At 37.5% G+C, this 24,118-nt stretch overlaps 1 protein-coding gene across 5 annotated transcripts in view; it reads left to right on the top strand.

Annotated features, from left to right (window-relative positions):
- Positions 1–9,335: 9,335 nt before the first annotated feature.
- atat1 (alpha tubulin acetyltransferase 1) overlaps positions 9,336–24,118 on the top strand; it is a 30,387-nt gene continuing 15,604 nt past the window's right edge. For 2 of the 5 annotated variants that reach the window (XM_042506201.1, XM_042506199.1), the window contains exons 1-8: positions 9,336–9,752; positions 12,958–13,018; positions 15,115–15,206; positions 15,486–15,543; positions 15,678–15,791; positions 18,505–18,606; positions 21,284–21,329; positions 21,830–21,875. In XM_042506201.1, the coding sequence (XP_042362135.1) occupies positions 9,658–9,752; positions 12,958–13,018; positions 15,115–15,206; positions 15,486–15,543; positions 15,678–15,791; positions 18,505–18,606; positions 21,284–21,329; positions 21,830–21,875 (614 nt within the window). In that variant the 5' untranslated portion in view covers positions 9,336–9,657. The remainder of the gene's footprint in view (positions 9,753–12,957; positions 13,019–15,114; positions 15,207–15,485; positions 15,544–15,677; positions 15,792–18,504; positions 18,607–21,283; positions 21,330–21,829; positions 21,876–24,118) is intronic. The other 3 variants (XM_042506203.1, XM_042506200.1, XM_042506202.1) reach the window with 2 other exon arrangements.

The raw sequence follows: 24,118 nt of genomic DNA, 5'->3' as shown, positions 1-24,118 counted from the left end.
TAGGCCAAGTTTTGATGATCGACTTTATCGTTTTTTCATGAGATCTGTGGCTATGTGTCTTTAACACTAGTGTGATGAGAGGACCAGAGCAGTCACCTGATCATCACCTGATGAAGAGTTGGATCAGATGTCCAGCAAAACTGTAAGGGTAAACAGAGGGCTCTGTTTGCAACAATCCACCATGCACAAACACATTTCCAATGTCAGAATCTTCTCTTTACTTCTCATGTTCATATCAAGTGACATAAAAAAAATCTTATCAAAGTTCTTATTGATTTACATTCAAATATGCTTCCATTCTCTGCCCTTACATTATAAATAAAATGTTTGTCCTTCACCTCACACATGAACTAGGTCTTACTCTTGGCATTTGATTTTCCTGTGTGTATGAAACTGTGTATGGTACATGTTGCTGTAGCTTGGCCCATCTGCTCCTTTCCTTCCATTTTAGAGGGAAATGAACAGTGCATCACTCACAATGTCAACCACATGAAACAGTGAAACTGTGGAGGATGGTTTCAGGCTGCTGATTCTGTGAAGATAAGGGAGGTTGTTTGAGGACAGCAGGGGGAAAACCCCATGTCTTTAAGGTCTGATTCCATTTTAACCTCTAAAAAGTGAGAATCAGTCCAACAGAGTGTATGCAATAAAATACCTGTTGTCAACAATAGTTTTGGCCATCTGGTCAATTTCTTTATAATTATGAATTGTACTTCACTTGATAAATTTCAAAAATGATGTTATTTCTGTCAATTTGTGTTTCTATGGGCATTTCTATGGGCATTGCAGCATATTCAATAAGCTTTACATTCTACAGGTACTAACATTATAAGTAAGTCAGAGCATTCAGTGGGTTGTTTTAGAATCTTTGGGGTCTGTAAATATGTTGTGACAATATACAACCTTGATTTTAAAAAGTATTCTGGATCCTTTTCTTTTTAAAGCAAGTACTCGAGTACTTGAACTCAGGTACACTCTGCAACTTTAACTTGCACTCGAGTAATATCTGACCAGGAGTATCTATACTTTGACTAAAGTTATAGTGTTGTGTACCTTTTCCACCACCGCATGGCCAATGTGTGAGTATTGATTCACTTTGACATTACAGCCTTATGTGATAGCTGCAGCACCATGGGCGCTGACATTTTTTAGACTTCACTTGAGAAAGATAAGAAAAAAAAAAACTACTCAGTACTCATAAACTTAAGAATAAGAGATGTTTTCCATAACTTAAAAATGCTCTGAATCTACACCTTCTGAGACATGTTTTGGAGTGATTATACAAAATCTTATTGGTCAAGATAAATAATTTGTAAGCTGAAGCTATATGGATCAGATCAGCCTTTTTTTCTTTTTAAAGCACTGATTTATTTAGACATTACTTTTAATGTTTTTGGGATTGTTTGCAATTGCAAATGGTATGAAATACTCCTTATAATATTTTTTCTCTGATGAATTCAAAAAATTTCCCCATGGGTTTGGTTATCATTTCAGCCAGTTCAGTTTCTTGTTATATCATGATTATGTGAATGGGCGAATGTGACTCAGTCTGAAAGCATTTTGTTTTGGTAGAAAAAACATCAGTGAGTGAAATGTAAGTAGTGGGGCAGCTGCAGGGTAAATCCTGATCTCCATGGGCACTCCCTGCTCTGAGCCTGCATGTGATGAATCAAATGATCACTTAGAATTGCTTTTAACAGTTACTCCTACACTTTGCTGGATGTAGGAGTAAGTTTCTTACTAAGTGTGTCTTTTTGTTCACACGCAACCTTAAGTGTGATTCTTAGAAGGATGATAAACGTGGGCACATGTCTCTGAGAAGACTAGTGCAGTTCCTCCACATCAAACTGGGAACATGTCAGAGCAGCAAAGAGACAAACACAAATTGTTGCCACAAAGTTGAAAGAATACCGTTGTTTAGAATATTATCTATATGTTAGCTTTAAAGTCTTTGTAAAGCAAAAATAAATGCATAAGGAGTGTGTTACTATGTACAAGATGGACGACGCGCCCCCACTTACTCGCGCTGTTAATGTTTATGTGAGGTTAAAATACCTGAGATACTGGTGTTGCCATCTTGCGAGGGTGATGTCATTGAGAGCTGGAGTCTGCGCAGTAGCGATATCCTGGAGAAGTTCCAGCCAAAATACCCATCTGACCAAGCGAGCAGCTCCATTGCAAGCATATTGATTGGCTGCAACAGCTGTCAATCATGGTGGAAATCCCCTTTTTGTATAATTTAGTAACTCATTAAAACCGAATTTATCATGGAAACAAACACTTGAACAAACATCAGAGTGATGTGAAATACCTTCAGTGAAAGAAAACCATTTTGGAAAACATTTATTTGGTGTATACTTTGACTTTTTAGTTTGGCCAACTCACTAACCATTGTCCCATTCACTAACATGGAGGGGCGGGTTTTATGACCTATACTGCAGACAGACACAAGGGGGCAATCCAGATTGAAATGTTAAACTTTGGGGGACCCAAGAAAAATGTGTGTAATACATAAATCTGAGTAATCTGAGTAATAAAAAAAATTGTCAGCGTTAGCTGCTGTTAGCTTTCAATGGCTCTCTTGTTCTTTGGGTCAGGGTGTATATGTTATTGAGCTACTACTTAAGCTGCGAAGGAGATTCTTGAGCTGCCTCAGCTACTAGCTCTTTAGGGGGTTAGTTGCTAATGAGAGTCTGCTCATTCTGCATTTATATGTAGCCTAGTGGGGGAGATGTTATGCAAAGGATGGATCCAATTGAGCAGGCTTTTAGGCACGCCCAAAAAATCCTGGACTCAGAAATCGTGAAAACCAGTTTACTGGTCTAACTCCACAGTGCAGTACTCAACAATTCAGTCTTTTCACATTTTCAAAAAGTATTTTCCAACGTGTGAAATGTGTGTAGAATACGGCTGTCCTATGATCAGTTTTTTCAAATTGAGATGAATCGCAGAATTTCAATAGTTATTCATGTTTAATCGCATTTTTAATCACATGTTTTTAATTCTAGTATTTTAAATTACAAAACAGCTATGAAGTCCATGTTACCAAGGTGAAGCAGCTCTTACCAGATTAGCTTGAGTAGGAATCAAATAGCAGCAAAAAACTGCATAGGACTAGAATAAAGTGTGTATGTCTGTAAAAGGGGGAGAATCATGGGTAAACATAAAACCGATTTTCATTCAGATATCTGGAGGTAAAAGGTCGAAGGCCCTTTTTAAAATGGCCATGCCATTTTTCCACCACCAAAATTTAGCCTAACATTGGAGTGTAATTCTGCCACCTTACTGAGAAGCTAACATGACATGGTTGGAACCACTGCTTTAGCTTAAGATAATATCAGTATGATCGGTTTAGCTTTATAACTCAACCGAGTACAGCATCTTAAAGACCAGAATGTCAGCCAGTGATTAACACAGTTTTTAAAACATGAACACGTACAGACCTTATTGCATTGCGATTAACATGTTACTGCTGACAGCCCTAGTTTAGAAAGAAAACACTGATTTTGCTTTACTCAGACTTAAAGATTTCCTTTCATTTAATCCTTTAAAACCTGAGCAGATTGATTTAATTTGTTTTTAAAATTATTTTTTTCAATAATTTGCAATGTGCAAATTAGTGAAATGATAAAAGAAAATTACTTGAAAATAAGCAAAAACAAAAGAAAAAAACAAAACAAGCAAGAAAATGACCCCAAAAAGTGCAGAAAACTAAAAAAAAAAGAATATTTTCTTCTGCAACATGATTTTAAATATACAATGATTTCAAGTATGTTTAAATATAATATAGATGTAATATGGTTTAGACCAAAAGTGTGTGTCTACATGCATTTGGCCATGATGCTGTATCCATCTTTATTTATCTATCATTCATTTTTGCTGTAATGAAGAAGTCATCTGAGCCAAACAGAAGCAGTGAACCTCCTAACCTCTAACTCAGGAGGAAATGAAAATAGAGACCAAACCAGAGGATTAGAAATGACTTCAGTCACATGAGGAGCAGCGAGTGCAGGCCTTTTAGATAGTGTGATGTGAGGATTTTGGAAAAAAAGGAAACACCAGACTTATGCAACAGTGGAACAGTGGTTAGATAATGAGCCAATGCAGGATTGCTATTGAACTTTCTACCTGTCTAGGCACAGCTGGGTAAGGCTCTGGGATGATCAGGGGTGGGGGGTTGAAAGAGACTCTCGGTGAAACCTGTGGTTTTCTGTTTCCGCTTCTAAGGTATACTACTGAGCTGTTGCGCAAGCATAAAGTTTGTTCCTGTTTGAGGCTTGTTGCAACACAAAAGCATTTTCCATTTTCATACCAGTTTGACCCATACTAATAACGTCACTGCTGCTGCAACAATTTTGGACTGATGCTGTAATAAAAAAAGTACTAATACATGAGTAAATAAGTCATTGCGTATAAGCTTGGCAGTTTTTCAAACTAAAGAAGAGAAGAGAAGAAAATCCGGAGTTAAAGTAGAAAATCCAGGGGAAAATTAGAACTGTCACGGGCCAATACTTTCCCCTCACACCCAGGACTATTCCATTATTACTGCTTTTACTAAAACCACTGCTGCTCAGACAGCATGATGTCATTTGAAGAAATTAGATGCAAGTGCAACATAGATTAAAATATATATATATATGTGTATATATATATATATATATATATATATATATATTTATATATATATATATATATATATATATATATATATATATATATATATGTGTGTGTGTGTGTGTGTGTGTGTGTATGTATGTATGTATATATATATGTGTGTGTGTATGTATGTGTGTGTGTATATATATATATATATATATATGTGTGTGTGTGTGTGTGTGTGTGTGTGTGTGTGTATATATATGTATATATATATATGTGTGTATGTATATATATATATATATATATATATATATATGTATATTATATATATATATATATACAATTCCTTCTGCTAATACATTTTAGTAGAATGAACTAAAACAATCTCCTAACCAAACCTTTGAAATGTATGTCTACAGACAGTTTAAGTAAAGGTGCTGTGTTAGAGCTATAAAATCTGTTACTACCCACTCAACAGATAACTCAGATTACAAACAAAATGGACAGAGGGAACACTTAGAAACAGATATATCAACAGAGGACTGGGAATCAATGTGCACTAAAGCCCACACCCAGTCAATTAATACCACATTTAAACTGTTACAGTATGAAATGAGAACATATATATAACGCCAGTTAAATTAAATAAATAGAACAGGAGAATCCCAGATGTATGCACAAAACGCACTGCAGGGAAGGCTAATGGTTAATGGTTAATATGAGCTCATATAAGAATGATGAAATATCCTTCAATATGCATTTAAGATTTATGCACAAAGTGACTTGTGTCTGAGAAGTTGCTCTTGTTTGTTCTGTTTTGTTTTGTTTGATCTTGTAGTTGCTGTTGATTTTGCTTTGTTTAGTAAACTTATGCAACAGTGTGTGGTTGACAAGGCACATATCCTATATATATATATATATATATATATATATATATATATATATGCTGCATTGAGATGCCTTTTATAAGCATTTAAACCTTTGAAATGTGAGCAAATTGGTTGGATTTCTTTAAAAAATGGTAATCAGCATTGTCATGAAATGTCCTGCAAGCTGCAAAATAATAATGATAATAATAATAAATAGTAGAGAGAGACAAAAAAATGACCTGAAAATTATCTTTTAAAAAAACAGTCAGAGTTTATCAAATAATTATCAAAATAATATCATTAAAACTAAATACTTAATATAAATATATATTTAAAATGAGGTTACAGTAAAAAACCAAAAAAAAAAACCCAACTATTCATTATTTTTTTTAAAACGATTTTAGCACCCTTTTCAGGTCATTTCCTGTTTTTGTTCTTTTATCTTCTTTTGATCCTTTGAGGTTATTTTCTTGTAACTTCTTTCTCATTGCACTTTGCTGATTTTTAGGTAACTTCGTGTTAACTTGCTCACTACCTTCTGTCTATGTTTTTGAAAGAAATCAAGTCAATTTGCATAGGTGTCTTCAGGGTTAATCTGATCAAAACCTCTCTTTATCCCCTCTTTTTTTCTCTTTTTTCTACTTTCTCTCATGGAAGTGTTAATGTGTTCCTGAGGGTATGTGGGAGGATGATTTGGGGTAATGGGTGCATTTTGTGTTATCTGTTTCTCTGTTTGTAAGTCGAAAATCATCGACTTCCGGACTAACTGAAGTACTGCTGCAGTAATATTACTGCTTCTAATCTAGCCAGTGCTTCCTCTGCTACTATTTAAACCACAGATAGACAGATAAACAGGAGACGTGTGTTAGTAAAGCCTCCAGAACAGCTTCAGTGTCATAGTTCTTAAATTGTGTGTAGTATTCGGATCCTTTACTTGAGCAAGTAAGTAAAAGTCCTGCATTGAAAATATTACTTAAGTACATGTAAGTAAGTATTATTATTAAGAGTAAATGTATCCAGTCAAATCTCAAGAGAAAAGAAAAAAAACAACCTCAAAATAATTCAAAATAAATAAGAAAAAGACATAAATGTTTATCAGAAATAGTTGCCAATTCATTTTATGTCAATTGGCTAATTAATTTATCGACTAATCGTTCCAGCTGCCCTTATATAAACTGTGTGATTCTTTAATTTGTAGCAAAATATCATATTTTAAAAAATTTGTAAAGTAACTAGTGACTACAGCTTTCAGATAAATGTATTTAAGTAAAAGTACTATATTTCCCTCTGAAATGTGGTGAAGTAAATGTACAAAGTGGCATTAAAAAATAGACTCAAGTAAAGTACAAGTACCTCAAATTTGTACATAAGGACAGTATTTGAGTAAATGTACTCTACTGGAGGGACAAACAGCATTTTTCCAACATGTAATCCCTGATTCTGTGTTTTTGATGATGGTGGTGGAGAGTGCTGTTGAGTGGGGTTGAGATCTGGTGGTTGTATATGTTAGTTCCCTTTACAGAACAGTATAGAAGCCATAGATCCACATTAACCACGAACACAGCCATGTGCCCTGTACTCACTGTGTTTGTCCACTCAGCTTTTTAATTTGTCACCCATCTCTACCGTTAGCTTCTTCCTGTTATACCACAGCCACTTGATGTATTGTTTAAGATTTATGAATAAAACACAGCTGAATAATAAACCAGTTATCAAAAATTAGACTCCTCTGTCAGGCCTCAGAATATGTTAGCATGCAGCACCACCATGTGGTAACTGGCTGCTGTGGACAAAGCCTGTGGAGTTGCTGATCAAATTGCACATGAAATTAGTCGAAGATAAAGTGTTAATTCAGGTTCAAATAGGGTCATTGGTAGGACAGTGGAAAATAGCTGTTTTCAGATGACAAGAGTCTGTGAGAAAGGGAGAAATGTGGAACATAAAGTTAAGAAAATACAAGATGGGATTTGTCAAACTGAAATGTGGGGAGCAAAGTGGGGATTTAAATTTTTGCCAGAGAAATCAAAAGTTCAGATCTTCATGGGAAAGAGACTTGGGACAAGGTAATAATCAGATTTTACATGGAAATAAAATTTCATTTTCGTAAGTATATTTTTCAGTCAGCTTTCACGGAGAGAGCATAGCCTGTTGAAAATGTTCAGAATAAGGGTAAAAAGTGAAAACATTTCTGAGATGTCTTACAGGAATGCAGTAGGGGGGTTGGTATGGATTGCAGCTCTAATTAGATCACAGCTGGAATATGGCAGTGTTCTGTCAGGGTCCAGGGAGATCCTTCCCTGGGATTTTTTTCTTTTTTTTTCTTTTCTTTTCTTTCTTTCTTTCTTTCTTTTTTTTTTTTTTTTTTTTTTTTTTAAAGTTCTTTTGTGATGCTTTTTAAATGCACACTGGTACCTTACTTACCCTTTAAGCACTTTTTAAATTTTTTTTCCAAAGTCATTTAAAATTGTGATGAGAAAAATATTAGAAGCTGTGGGTGATCAGTACCGAGTTCAGAATACTTTACAAACACTTTCATTTAAAATCTATTGGCTAAAGATGGAAAAAAAAATAGTTAAATGGATGTATTTATGTTAAGATTGGTGGAATGTAACTAAGTACATTTCATCAAGTACAAGTATGAACAGAATGACAGATTATGAGATTATTATGAGATTAGGGCTGTTGTAAGCATTCAGGGCTCAAATCTCGGACACACAGGCCCAATGATGCCACTGTTATCAATTACTAGATAAACATGAGGGGCATGGAGAAAGTCAAAATGAAAAGACTATTACCAGCCTGCTGGGAGAGAACACAAACATGTAGTTCTGGTTGGACAGGAGATGCAGCAGTTAAGAGATGTGGGAGTGCATGAAAAGGAGTTTTGTTGAGCTGTGATTTGGTCTGTAATCCCAGTGTGGCTTCTAGAAATGTTGGTGATGGAATTTAAATGACTTCAAATTAAAGCATCTGTTTTCTGTATTCTTGTCTTTGCCATGTACCCATTTATTGGCAAAGGAGGGAGGGGCAATTTTTCAATGCTGGTGTTTATTTTTCGCTGCCATTGTACTTGCAAAGCACCTCATGACAATTTAAAAGGTCTTTATAGTTTTATGTTTGTTTTTATCCTATAAATAGAGTCAAATATACATTGCAATTCAGTACAAAACAAATGGATATTGGGGGTAATTTGAAGCACTTTAGCTTTGTGAATGTGAAATTTGCCAATAAGACAGATAGGTTTGAGAACATCATCAGTGGAATGAGAGCCTAAATTACAATTTAGAAACAAGACCACGCCTTCCAAAATTGGTGTCAATCTGCCTTGGTTTAAAACTCCCTTGTACAATTTAATGTTATCTGTATTATTGTTTTTGTTTTATGTTGTATGTGTTTTGTTTTTTCTTTTTATGTATATGAAATTGTTAATAAAGTGATTATTTTTCTATGTTGTAAACTGAATTATATACTTGTACAATGTACTGTTTATTTTGAATCTTTTTAAAAAGATTTTAACCCCCCATGATTTTCGAGTTGTGTTTTTTCCTAGGATGGCGACGGCATGACCCGCCCCTACCCTGATTCGAACCAATCCCAATCTCGCTTTTCTCTAAACCTAACTAGTACACTACAGAGCAGAGACCTAACCAATCTTATTAACAAATGCAACGAGTACTGACCAATCAGCGGGAAGATAGGGCGGGCCTTTCCTTCGCCCTCCTAAGAAATTATGGGTTTAATGTTTCCCGCGATTTCACTATAATACACCATAATACATCCACGTAATACACCCATGTTCCCGCAGTGGTGGCGCTATTGCACCAAAAGGCTTTTTGCCAGCCGCCACAGAGCGTCAGAGAAGAAGAAGAAGAACAAGAAGAAGAAGAAGAAGAACAAGAAGAAGAAGAAGGGAGTGACTCACACAGACACAATGGAGTTACAGTGACAGTATGAATAGCAGGTGTCTTTCTTTACTCCTCACACAGAGCGTTATTTAGTGTCTCAGACTCGGGCAGTGCTATGTTCACATGCTGCTGTCTTCGGGCTGCTAGCAGCTAGCTGCATTACGCTAACGTATCAGCTCTGAGAGATAGCCGACAGCCCCGGTAGGTTAGCGTTAGCTGAGCACCTGCTTCAGTTCTGCTTTATACTAACGTTATAGCTGACCAGCTACTCTGTCCCGAGAGACATGATGGAGTTTCCTTTCGATATTAATCAGTTATTCCCCGAGAGGGTCTCCATCTTGGACCAGACCCTTATTGCAGGTCGTAAATCAGCAGGGAGGTGAGTCAGGATGTGAATTTCCTTTTGTCTTTGTTGTGTTATTGTCAGAGTTACAGTGTTGGTAAAAGACAGTGCTGTCTCAGGAGACCCTTCCGAAGAGAGACAATGTTAATCTGCCAATTTAAGCATACATGCATAAATTCAGTGTTATCCAAATGTTGTCTTGATGAAACTTCGTGTTCACATTTGTTGTTGCCATTTCCATGACAGAAGGCGGGGAAAGATGCTGGCCATTAATTAGCTTAAAACAGGATTAACCCTTTAAAACCTGGGCAAATTCTCTTGATTTCTCTAAAACATGGGAACAGGCAATGAGCAACTTTAGAAGAATTGACCAAGATATTTGTAGAAGAAATAGTAAAAGAAAACAAGACAAAAAAAAGAAGATAAAAATAAAACCCCCAGACAAATAAACAAACAAAAACAAGGAAATGAATTGAAAAAAACATATTAATGATAATAATTGTATGAAAAATAATTTAAATTAAAGCTGCGAGCAGCAATGAATGGGCCCTCGCACCTGTGCGAACTGGCAGGACACTGGCTTAAGTGTTCACTTCACTTCAGTGAAAGTTGGACAATGCACACAGAGTGTGGACCCTGGAGTGAGCAATTTTACGTTTTACCACTTCCTGCAGCCACTATGTAGCGCTGGAGAACAAACCAATTGTAAGTCATCTTGCTCTGTGCTAGGGGTCGACACATTATCGGCCTGGCCGATTATTGGGGCCAATATTTGGCATTTTACTTATTATCTGTGTCAGTGTTTTATTTTATTGATTGCTGATAAAACTGAGTAATTAAATAATGCAAAGAAAGTGTCAGCATAGGAAGAACTTTTACTTTGTCAAATTGCAGGGAGCTATCTTTATTTTGTTTAAGCATTTGCTAAAGGCATTTAAACAAAGTTTTGTATTGGAGTTTGTTATATTCCAAATTCTAAAGATTATCATTTTTATTGTAAATGCATATCGGTTCCAAATACTGGTTATCTGTCTCATTAACCACTAGTAATTGGTATCGGTACTGGCCCTGAAAAACCAACACTGGTCGACCCAAACGCTGTACCATTTGTAGACCAGACCATGGCTGCGGTCGAATACCTCTTTTTGCTTAGGAAGGTTCCTAACTGAGTGTGATGAACCGGAAGTACCTGAGCGGCTGCCATGATAAGAGCTGTTCGAAATCTTCTGATATTAAGGAAAGGTACGCCAAAGCTTCCTTTATAATCTCCTTTAGCATAGGATACACTTGAGCATCCTTTACCAAAGAAAAGGAGAGAATCCGCCCCACAATTTTTTGCAGCGGGATCTTTTCAAGTGATGCGCAACATCAGCCGCTATTTGGGGAATCAGCTTCATGACATTATGCATCCGCAGTCTGTATGAGCCGAAACAACTTCAGAACACAATCACCTGAACATGGAGCTGTTTACTGAGCTGTGTGCTCCTCCTGATGTGTATTTAATATTTACTATTGACTGTTCTCTCTAATAGAGCTTCTAGCGAAAATATAGTGACAATAAACATCTGTAGCCTATAAGATCAGAATCAGTGCATTAACCAGAGCACGAGGGGATGTTTTAAGACAACTGATGTTTCCAATTCATCATGTTTGAAACGTAAGAATGATCATATGTACAGTACTGAATAAAACAAGTCATACGTATCTTCATATTATTTTCATGAAATCATATAAGGATTCATGACGATAAATATGAGGTAAAGGAGGGTGAGTGTGAGCAACCATCTTGTATGACAACGTTACATATCACTTGTGTGACTGGCAGCCTTTATTCCTCTTTATTTTAATTTCTCACTTTGGTAATGATGTAATATTTTTCAACAGGTTGTCCTCATTTAGCCTTTATAATGTGCATTTAACAACGTGGCAAGTACGCATGGAGCAAAGTAGGCCTGAAAAGATAACGATAATAATGATATTAATAATAATAATAATAATAATAATAATAGTAATAGTCATGATCATAATATTAATGCTCAGAGTTTATAGTGCACTTTTTAAGATCCACATTACAAAGGGCTTGAAGAAGGCAGCAAATACATTTTTTTAAAGACACAAATAAAACAATTACGAAAAACTTTTTGCTGCATTAAAATCAGTCCAGTGAGGATGTGCTTTTTGTAGTCCATCATGTGAGCATTGTAGTTTCATTGCAACAGACCCACATCAATAACATCCGCCATCTCATCATCACAGAGCCGAGGAGAAGTGCATATGGATTCTCTGAAAACTGCGATCGATGAATCGATGAATTCTCCTTCACATCTTTTCTTGACCTTGTGACGTTTTCTCTGGAGGTTAAGGAAAAGTGGTTAGGAAAGGAGATTATTTAAACTTTTTGACCACATCACATGTAAATTTCATGTAAATCATATGATAAATGTCTTACAAGGCTTACTTCCTGTTGCCAGTAGGTGGCGCGGTGAGTATAAAAGGTAATAGACAAGTTGATGTCCTCAAATGTGAAATTTTGGGCCAATTGCTTGATGCAAAGTGAAGTTATGTATGACATTCAAAGAAAACCTAATATCTCTGCCGGCAGGCATCATCAAGGTCTTCAGGCTTTTCTTTTTAACTTGGAGGTGAAAGAGTCAACCTGTAGGGAGGAGCACACTTAAGTAAAAAACATGTCATTTCCTGTCACCAGTAGGTGGCGCTCTGACAGTAAGTCAGTTTAGCTATGCAGATGTCATGAAGTGGGGGCTCTTAAGCATTAGAAGTTTGGGGCAGATTGAGCAATGTTTGCTCAAGTTTCAAACACTCTCTGGGTCCTGAATTTATAATTGTGCTCATTTTATGTGTGGTTCTCTGGAGAAAAAAGTTCCTAGCTTTTTAAAAAATAATTTTCTGAAACTACCCATTTCTAGAAATTTGCAAGACATCACTTACCACGTTGCTCATTGCCTTTTTTTATTTGTTTTTGAAAGAGATCAAACCCATTTGCTCAGAATTCAAAGGTTTAAATACTTGTGAAAGGTGTTTAAAGGCAGCACAAGAAAAGAGATGTCGATCCAGGTGTCAAAGTGTTACCAGACAAACAAAAACTTGACACTTGGACAATGCATGCATGGAGTTGCAGTATGAGGAAGAGGTGGAGCATCGAGAGGTGTCATTTGAATTAGTGCCGCATGCAGCCACTCCTTTTTAATCCTATTCTGTTCGCTGATGCTTACCTCTCTAGGCCAGATCTCCAAGCCCACATAGCCACAGTTATTGATGAACTTGGGAAAGCCTCAGCAAAGGTGAGTCACTGCAGGTATGGGAGTTATGATTTGATGTTATTTGTGTAACCATGGGGGTTTAAATTATAGATTTACACTCAGTGACCACAGACACCTTTATTCCATATAATTTAGGACAAGCTTTGGCTTTGATTTGAAACTGTGATAGTGACTTGACACCACTAGCAATCCAGTCATTAAAACTTCAGTGCTTTGAGTATCTGCCGAGGTTGCTTGATGGGTGTTTTTTTTTAAGAGTGTGATGTAATAGAGTTCACCCCAAAGATGTTTTGTGGGACTGATATCAGAGATTTCAGTTGTCATAGCTTCGGCATAATTTAATCTGAATGTTTTACCATTCTAGTGCCAATTTTACATAATATTGTAAGAGAGCAAGCATTATTTGGGGCTTTGTGATGGCCATGAATTCCTGAACTGTGAATATGCTCTGTCATCAAAGTGCATGAGATTAAAATGTGCGCAAAACCATTATTGCCCCCAGTTCAGCCTGTATGGCTGGGACCGTGCATGTTGAGCCTTAAGTGGTTTATGGCAGATCACACAGTGAGTTTACTCTGGTGGTGGTGCAGCTGGAACCAGGACTGTGTCTTTGGACACTGATTGTTATTGGATTGATTTCACAAATTACACTTGCAATACGTCTGTTAAAACATACCAATCACAGTAAGGGTGTATTGCACCTGTAACCACTCCCAGCATCCACCTGACATACCCTGGAGTTCACTTCTACATCACTGCACCAAGGAATGCTGATCTAGCTGACAATGTAAGATGAAGCGACAACAACTGAGGCAGGAGTGATGATTGACAAAATAGTTAAAATTCAACTTAGAGATTTTTTTATTTTATTTTTTTAATAATATTTTTGGGGGCATTTTCTCTTTATTGGTAGGACAGTCTGAGATTGACAGGAAAGGTGGGAAAGAGAGGGGGGAATAACATGCAGCAAAGGGCCACAGGCTGGACTTGAACCAGGGCTGCTGCAGAAACCTCAGCCATATGGGGCGCACACTCTACCACTTAAGCTAGCGGACGCCCCAGAGATGTTTTGAATGTAATTAACAACTGTTTAGTTTCAAATCTCAGAAAAAGAAAAAGTCCAAAAGAACTTCTTCAGGTCAAGGTGCATTCACTGTCATTGCACAGCACAGGGCTGAACTACAAATTCAGTCGCAGTCCCATTATGCTATGCAAGAAGGAGAAAGAACAAATCAAAAGCAATTTAATTTTTGAAAAGTTTTGAAGGTAGGTATCACTTCTAGCAATAACAAATTAACATAATGTGTTATTAAGAGGATTTTGTAAAGTTATCAAGATGTCAAATATCAAGTCCCAGTCTGAAATGAAGTGTTTATGGTTTTCATTTTGTCATGCATCCATACTCCACCACTTTCACCCCTGTGCCACCAGAAAAAAAAAAATCCCCCAAAGAATCCTGTTGCCAGAATTCGAGTTTAACTTTTAAAGTATGTACGCTCTCATTATTACTACCATTGATCTGCACTCCAGATCAATGGTAGTAATGTGCAGCCTAGTGAAGGAGAGCCTTCACTAGGCTGCACATTATCGCCCTCCACTGGATTTGGCATGAGCTGGAAAATTATTTAAAGCACTATTCAAAAACAAGTTACGAAGTGCTTTACAAAGACATTAAAACAAGAATAATCAGCCAGTCCGATTAAATGTCCTAATGGAGCTATTGATCGTAGCTTCATTTATCTGTGCATAGAAACACAGAGTGTGATAAAAGTTGGTAAGAATGTCGACGTAGTTTTGCCAAACGTTTAAACATTTAGGAAATTTGTCAGTTTTGCACATCACTAATGTCAACAGATGTCAACACCAAACACATTCCATCTACTGATCGAGACCATATGATATGTTTGAAATCCTCAGAAAAACGTCAGTGAGTGGACCTTGTGTCAGGGTTGATTTAACTTTGAGTTTGATATTTTGCAAAGTAAGATACTGTAAAAAGTATTGTTTTGGTGCCAAAAGTCAATAGTCATATAAGCATTGGTATTTAAAAAACTGTAGAAAGCACTTTGTGATAATGTTTGTACATGTATGACAGAGTTGATGCTTGCTCTCCACAGGCCCAGCAGCTCACAGCATCTATAACAAGTGCTTCCAAGCTGCAGTCCCAGAAGCACCAGCTGTACCTGCTGAAGGATGGAGAGAGCAACGGGTACGTCTCACATCCTGCCCTCAGCTCTCACTCATCATACACACACACATCTTTCACTGTTTGTCTGTGGACTGATAGAGCTGGATGTGTTCAGCACCAGTTGCTGAGTCATACTGAGGTCACCATGCATGGACTGTACCATTGAGACATACAACACACTGTGTTAATGCACATGGCTGCAGCTCAGCCAAAATGGAAAACTAGTCTTGCTCATTGCAACACTCTCCTCCCTCCTCCATCCTAAACAAACCCAATGCTTCTCCACACCCTTACATACAGAGGACGCGGTGTGATCGTGGGATTCCTCAAGGTTGGCTACAAGAAGTTATTTCTGCTCGTGAGTCACCTGTTTTATTAAATCTCTCCATTCTGTCTTTGTAGCCAGCTGTAGTTGCACAGGCTTGAGTTTCTGTCTCTGTGAAGGTGCTGTTATGAGCTGTCTCAGCTATGATGCTTGTGTTTCCTCCACAGGACCAGCAGGGTGTGCACATAGAGGCAGAGCCACTGTGTGTTCTGGATTTCTACATAGCAGAGAACCTGCAGCGACATGGCTATGGGCTGGAGCTGTTTAATTTCATGTTGCAGGTGAAACATTTCTCTCCCTTTTATTTATATCCTCAAATATAACTCAAACAATTATTTTTGACACCATTACCGATATTAATTTTTAAGAGTTTGTAAACTATGTATATTCATTCATTTGATTATTTATCTATACAGCTCTGTCTCCTGGATGAAGAATGAATCATTTAACTGTACTATAAACTGATATTATGGTCATCGTTTTCAGTTGTTTTATTGTCATATCTGACATATCTATATTTTAACGTTGTAGTGGATGACACAAAGAAATATGATACCTAAACGTCCCAGTATGCCTCAAATGAATGAGTTGGTATGACATGCTCATGTGACATATCTAAACACACATCTTTGGTGAATGATTACTAAGTAGCAGCTGGCACCTTGTACGGTAGCCTCGGGCACCAGTGTGTGACTGTGTGTTATAATGAGTGAATGTGACAGTGTAGTGTAAAAGCGCGGTGTGGTCAACAAGAGTGGTCAACAAGACTAGAAAAGCGCTATGCAAGTACAGTCCATTTACCATTTACCATAAAGGCAAAAGTGGCCATGCTCAAAGGGTGAGTGAAAATGGTGTAACATTTTGGGAAATGAGCAAAATATTCGTTCTTACCTGCATCGACATGTAAGCTTTGCTCTTTTCTTACACAGATTAATGAAATCAGATTGTAAGCCATCGCCTTGCTGCTCAGCCTTCTTGTATCCACATGTGCACACATAATGCAATGTTGCGACAGTAAGTACATTAAGTAAGTCGTAGTTTTACAAGAAAAAAGTCATAAATTTATGAGAAAAAGTCAGAATTTTACAAGAAAGTCACAGTTTTAGGACAGAAAGTTGTAATTTTATGAGTATAAAGTCGTAATATGAAAATAAAGTTGTAATTTTAAGGAAAAATAAGTGTTTTATAAGAGATTTATGAGAATACAGTCGGAATTTTAGAAGAAAGGGGATGTTATATTACGAAAATAAACTATAAATAGTAGTAAATAAATATTGCCAGCAAACTATAAAACAGGCGAGAGCACAGGCACCCTTCTTGACAGCTACTGAGAAGTTTAATGACAGACTCTAAGCCTAAAGATAGCCAGTGTAAAATGCTACTTGCCAGTCTAAAAGAAATGTGAGTTCAGCATCAAATTGCATCTTTTTACCCTCCAAGAGCTGTCTCCAGTTTTAGACAGCCACATCAATATTGACTCTAGTTTTGTGTCTTTTCTTTGCTGCGGGATGTTGGCTGTTTCCAGGAGCTGCTTGTGATGGGGAGATCGGTCGTTTTCTTCTTCTGCCATCGCTGTGTTTCTAAAACACTAACTAATTCACTGAGATTGTAACTTTTATGCTGTATCCATTGACTCAGTGCTCCAGCCGACTCAGCTTCTTCCTCCTCTCCTGCAGCTCACTAGAGGCTGCAGTGACTCACTTTCACCTCTCAGGCCAGGATGTATCATTACAGAGCAGCAATACAATACATAGACTTCTTGGATGGAACATCAAAGGTGTTACTTCTTCACACTCTGATAGGGTTAGTTAGTTTTTTTTAAATGTTTTAAACTAAAATATGTCCATATCTTACATATTGCACCTTTAAGGCACCTTTTAAGTATGCTTCACATTGGTTCCAAATTACAAACAAATACAAAATGCCCAGTAAAAAAAAAAAAAAAGAAAGCATTTTGGCTTATCGGCTCCCAGTGGTCTTTCTGGACTGGACAACGCAGTGTTAAGCAATACGATTTGTTTTTGTTTTGTTGAAGCCGTATGGGAAGATTAATAAGAGTTGTAAGCACATGAGTGTGAGTAAGGGTGTGCGCCACAGACCACAGGTTTTCTTCTCTGATGGGATCACCAACACCTGTCTGGTGTCAGGACAACACCGCCGTCTTTTCTTTCTTTCTCTACACTGCTGTATGTCTTCCTCTGTGATGCAATGAAAGTTATTTTGTGTTTCAACTAAGATTCACTAAAACTTCAACAAAAACAAGCCTGCCTGCTTCTGTCTTCATGTGGTTTGCTCTGCACACATTCCACAAACTGTGAGACTGACACAGTGGTGATTCTGTACTCTGAGGGGCCAGGGAAAGAAGCCCATCAGTACAGGGAATGAAAAAAGAATGAAAATTGTTTTTGAATTGTATGACATAATAAGGGCAATAAAATGAAACTGCATAGAATAAATAAATGAAGTGAGATTTGAATATGAATCAGAACTAATATGAATTGTGCAAAAGTTTTTCAGATTACTTTTTTTATGTCTGTAAATAATGATAATGGGACCTGTTTTGATCCCATTCCTTAAAGAATCAGGATCAATAGTCGTTAAATACTGGAAGCGATAAGCAGTCATTAAAATCCAAACAATATTCAGTATGCTTGTGTGGCAACTGGTGACATCCAAAAACTCCTCAATGACAGTGGAACATTCCAAAACAATAAAACCCACTATATGCTTTGATTTGCACACAGTGCGAGGTGTGAAAGTAATAATCCGCTGTACTCATAATTAAGTCCTATTCTCATGTCCACCCAAGCCTTGAAAGTCCCCCAGCCATTGCTTACATTGTTGAACACTGCATGCCTGAAATAATTTCTCACATTTCACAACTTTGAGAGAAAAGGAAAAAAGTCTTTAATTCCAGGATTATTCCACCTGTATCACACATTATGAGAGCTCATTGCTATGTCTCACCGCATGTTTTCTCCTTCTCGGCTGTAGCACAAGAATCTAGAGCCGGTTCAGATGGCATACGACAGGCCCTCGCCCAAATTCCTGTCCTTCCTGGCAAAGCATTACTGCCTGACGCCAAGTGTTCCTCAGGTACAGTCTGAACTTTACTGTAACCTTGTGTGTGTGTATAAGCCATCAAAGGAAATGATTGCTTCACATTTCTGTAAATCTGTCAGGTGCCACAGTCAGCTGCTCTAATTCTTCCTGAGAATTTCTTACTTATTCAGTCTCACTTTCAAACTCGGTGCAGACTAACTTGGAATAATGTTTTGGTGCTGCTTAGAGGAGGTGGAGGGTAATTAGCAACGGTATGTCATTGGATCTCGGGTCAGTCATTTGACTCAGGTGTAAAAGCTGATTGTACGCATTCTAGGGCTGCAACAACGAATCGATAAAATCTATTATAATCGATTATTAAATGTGTTGGCAATATATAAAAGTATCGATTTGTTGTCTTGTGCGATTACTACGTCAGTCGCTGTGTCGTGGGGCTGTTTACGTCACATGCAGACGGGAGAAACTGGTGTTTTGAAGAGACATGCAGAGGCAGAGAGGATGTTTTGTATGAAAACTTCAAAGGTTTGGGAGCACTTCACGTTATGCAAAACAAGTGTGTTAGCTGCAAATACGCAGAAGTGACATGGCATAGCACGCGAGCATGACAGTTATGACGCAGCATCTAAAACGAAAGTCTCAACAACTGTTGAGTAAGGAAGGTTAAGGTTAACTAAGGAAACATTAGTATGTTGTAAAAGCTGTTAACATTTAGTTTTTGAATTGTTTCATGTTTGATATTGTAGTTATTTTTTTAGAATTTATTTTTAACAGCTCAGGGATGTTCAAGCAACCGCCTGTTTATGCACTGCACTTTCTGCGGAGAGATCAAACCCTACTCTCTAATGGTCTTTTTCTCCCATCTGTTGGGTGATGGGAGAAAAAAATGCTTATTTTATTATCATTTGTATTTTTATTTTTTTTAACCCAAATAATCGATTAATTGAGAAAATAATCAACTGGTTAATTGATTATCAAAATAATCGTTAGTTGCAGCCCTAATGCATTCCCATTGTATTAAAAAGACAGATGTTAGTGCGTGTTTGCGTGCTTTTTGTGCAGTGAGACTGTTTAGACTGTTGAATCCTCCTGTCAGCTTCACAGAAAGTTTGCATTTTATTGTTGCACAGCCTGAGGATTTTCAATTTGTCACCAAGAAAATGTGAACTTATTATTTTAAAGCTAAGCAGTGAAAGGAATTTGGAGGTTGTTGACCTTCGAGCCTGCTCTTGTATGGCATGTTTGACCATTGGTGGCTCTGTTTTGTTAGCACCTAGCATTAATTATATCAATAATACCGTAGCTTATGTGTGCTCTACGTGTTTATGGGCACATTGAAAGAAGAGAAGTTAAAGTCATCTCCTAGTTGCTCTATGCTAATCAAATGTTTATGATACTTACATATTTTGCTCAGCATGATAATCTATACAAATGAACACCACTTATAGGATTTTTGAAAATGTGATTTCCAGAAGTAAAAAGCTATTGTTTAAACTTTCTAGTCTGTTTTTTTTTGTCCAAAATTGTCTAAAAATAAATATGGCCTAATGTTGTGTCAATCATATTAGAACACTGACTCTGAAACTTTTGGGCATCATTAAAGTTTTCAGTACAGGTTTGTTTTTTTTTATATTTTTCTCGTCAGTCAAAAGCCTTTGGAGAGTTGTTTGACCAAAACAACAAAGGAACAGGGTGCAGTATCCTTTCATCATCATCATTTTCAGCTTTTGCCTTAACTTTATAGGACAGCTTAAGCATGAATGGGGGAGCAAGAGAGGGGACGACATGCTGCAAAGGTCTGCAGTTTGGAAATGTACCTGCTGCCGCTGCAGTGAGGACACAGCCTCTGTACATGGGGCGCCCACTCTATCGCGTGAGCTGATGGGTGCCCCAGATAGCTTACTTTTAATAGGCCAAATAGTGATATTCAGATGATGATGATGATGATGATGAGGATATGGACTGCGCAAGTATAAGTGTATAGACAGAGAGGAGGACAGCTCATTTCCTTAGTGCAGACACCAGGAGAGAGAATTGAAAGTCAGGGTGGTACCTACAGTGAGAAGAAGCAACAGAGCAAATGTATCTTTACATTTTGTCTCATATTGTGAACTTTTGCAACAAAGAGAACAATAAACCACATCAGACACAATGTGCAAGGTTTCTGTACATGAGTTTTTTTTTTCAAATGATGGATTTAAAAAACTTATTTGAAAAAATGGACTCAGTGTGCAAAGGCCTTTAGGCTATAAACAAGCTATACTACAGTCATGATGCCACCACTACAAGGATGAAAAACTGTGTTTGGCATGGTTCTGCTTGATGATGTTCTGTAGTCTCATTTAGCAAGTTGTCAGCTACTGGCTTTTTAAAGACACATAATAGCTTTAAAGTTCACAGTATATATATGCTGACATATTTTCAGACATCTAACAAAGAAAACAATGTGGCATTTACCCAGTGTTCTGCCTGGAAAGGGCTGGTGGCTTTCCTGTTTTCTGGTTGCACATAACCACACCTGAACAACAAGCTCAGTGAATTGTGCACTCCCTGATACATCTGAACGGTACCAAAGACACACTGAGCACAGGGGGTAACAGACAGACACAAAGTGGTGGTGTAATAATTTCTGTGTAATTGTAAAACAGCTCTGTTTGTAGCCTTTATCATGAGCACTTTGAGTTATCTTATTTTTCCTCTTGATTCTGTCCAGGTCAATAACTTTGTGGTGTTTGAGGGCTTCTTCGTCAACAGATCAGGTAACTATTCAAGTCCTCTGATGCCATTGCTTTGGTTTTTGTTGTTGTGAAAGGTGTTGTGTAATAGTTTTTCCTCTCTGTGGTAATATGAGCATTGATGCGTGGGCAGATGGGTGGCTTAAAACATGAAATCTGTACCAGCTGAACCTGTGTAGGATTGGCATTCTTGGTAATTCTACGTCAACCCTAAAATGGGTTACTTTTGTTTTGAAAATGAAGCTATGCAATGCAACAACAACCACATGCTTAACTGAATACATGTTATCAAGTTCAGTTGCATATTATATTTTGCATGCTACAGCTTTAAAGTGAATTCTTACTTTTGGCATCACAATAAATTCATCTCTTTTTGTTGCACGTGTGTGTGTGTGTGTGTGTAAGAAAAAAAATATCTTCCTCATTAGAGAGCCTGTAAATCTGAACAAAGGGCACTCGACCCAAGAGTGCTGATCTGCTTTTATACCAGTTCCAAAATCTTTTGTTTCACCAAACTCTCCCAGGCTCGCCCTCCTCTCCTCTGACGGATCAGGGGATGTACGGCTTTTTGTAAGGACTCTCTTCTCTCTTTTCTTTTCTTATACGTACCCTAGCATCTTGTCCTCCTTCCTTTGTCCCATAATTAGGCTCATATGATGTGTATGATGCTTTTGGTCTTATTTATTTTCTTCCTCATAATTTCTCAGTTTCAGTTCCTTTTTTTCCATCACTTGAATTTATCTACGTACACAGGTACAATATATGTCATGGATTGCATACCATGTTGTATATTGAACCCAGAGAGCCACAACCTGTAGACCACCTCCGACCACCACAGACCACCTGACTGACAGGAGAATACCTGCCTGTTTCCCTGACCCTCTAATGTCTCTAACAGCCTGTTTACACCTGCTGTTAACATGTTTTTTATGATCTGAACACAAGTGGACAGCCGAGACACGTCAACGTTCACACCTGTGTCTTTCATGCATGTCCAGCACACAACTTGTGTTCAGATTTTGTCACTGCCAACATCACAAACGTTAGAAAGTCAAAGGGTCCTGCACAGTTATAATGTCCACACTCTCGCAAGCTGCATGCCAGTCACATTAGCAGTTCTGTCAGTACAGCTAGAGATATTGTGGTCAGCAGAATTTAACATGTCTCTTTTAGTGTTGTCACAATACAGGAATTTCTTACTTTGATACCTTGAAAAATATTAATATTAAATATAATTTTTCATACTACAGGAAAAATACAGTACAGTACAGTACATTGAAAAGGGATACAATTTTGAATTTGTATGAAAAAATGAATATAACAAAGCTCTGATATGATAAAGACAACTTTTTTTTTTGGTTAGTAGCAGAGAATAGCAGAATGACTGTAGTATACATTGAAGGGATAGTTCAGGGTTTTTGAAGTGGCTTGGTATGAGGTACTCCAAAGTCAGTGTCTCAAATACAGTAAATGTCTGTCAGCATGCCCCCAGTTTGGAGAAGCAGGAAGGAGAACACACAAGCTAAGGGATGTACTGCTGTGGAGGGAGCATCAACAAAATCCATTTCCTCCCAAAAAAAATCAATATTGTGTATCTTTGGTGAATCCACACTAACCCTTTTAAACACCAAAGTCAAACACCACCACAAACAAAATATCTGATGGAGGCAGTGGTAGACCAGCTGCTCCTGTGTTCAGAGATGTTAAATCACTGTTTTTCTCAATGGAATCTGGCATGGATTCATTTTCCCTTTGGGAATAAAAAGCAGTGAAAATACTCTTAATATAGCATACACTTATCTGATTTAGATTTTTTTTTGGTGGTACTTCAGGTGGTGAAAGTATGTTTTGTTGCTGATCCCTCCACAGCAGTACATTGCTTAGCTTCGACGTCAGACTCCAGTCTGTTTCTCCAAACTGTGGGTGTGCCAACAAACATCTACTGTCAGTAACACACTGACTTTGGATAAGTACCTCATTCAACCCCACTTCATAAAATCTGAACTGTCCTTTTAACTACCAAAGTTAGCAAAAAAGTATAGCTGGTTCCCGTGTATCCATCCATTCTGTGGAAAATTAGTATTGAAACTGACAGGAGCATTCAGAGTCAATATACATTGATAAATTGATACCTTTGACAACACTAGTCTCCTTCCATTGGGTCAAACAATGGACGGTCACTTAATCCAACATATTGTAAAATGGTTTTAGAGCGATACCGCTATGACCAAAGCAACCACCACATTCTGCGCCGATGATGTAGTCCTTGTCGGGGATGCATTAAGGCCCATTAGGACGGTTAGCATTTACGCTGCAAAAGAAATGTGGTCAAATGCATCCCAGGGCACCTCAGCAAGCGGTTTGAGTGATCACATCACAATGCGTTTTGATGGTCATGTACACCTGTATTCAGTGCTTGTGATCGGATCACCCAAGACATGTTAACAGCAGGTTTAAACAGGCTCTAAATGTCTGTCAGTTTATTAAAAAGCCGAGATGTGCCTTGTTATTATTTTTCCAAATATGGCTATTTGTCAAATCGGCTGAAATGCCGCCTCATGCAAGTGTAAAAAGTTTTTTTCCGATAAATGGGATGTTTCCATACAGCATATTTTATATTCGCAATTCCGATTCGTGCTGATTGAGGGTAAATGGAAACCTGCCTAGTGTTAAAGTTTTAGGAGCTAATGTATGAACTGGTTTCTAAAGCAGAAAAGAGGACAGACTACAGAGAAACTTGAAACTACAAAGCTGCATTGAGATGTTTTTGCATATATGAAAACAAAAAAAACCTAAACTAACTAAAGTAATGG

This window comes from Plectropomus leopardus, chromosome 18 (assembly GCF_008729295.1).
Source record: "Plectropomus leopardus isolate mb chromosome 18, YSFRI_Pleo_2.0, whole genome shotgun sequence".
NCBI lineage: Eukaryota > Metazoa > Chordata > Actinopteri > Perciformes > Serranidae > Plectropomus > Plectropomus leopardus.
This window is presented reverse-complemented; position numbering and strand designations above follow the sequence as displayed.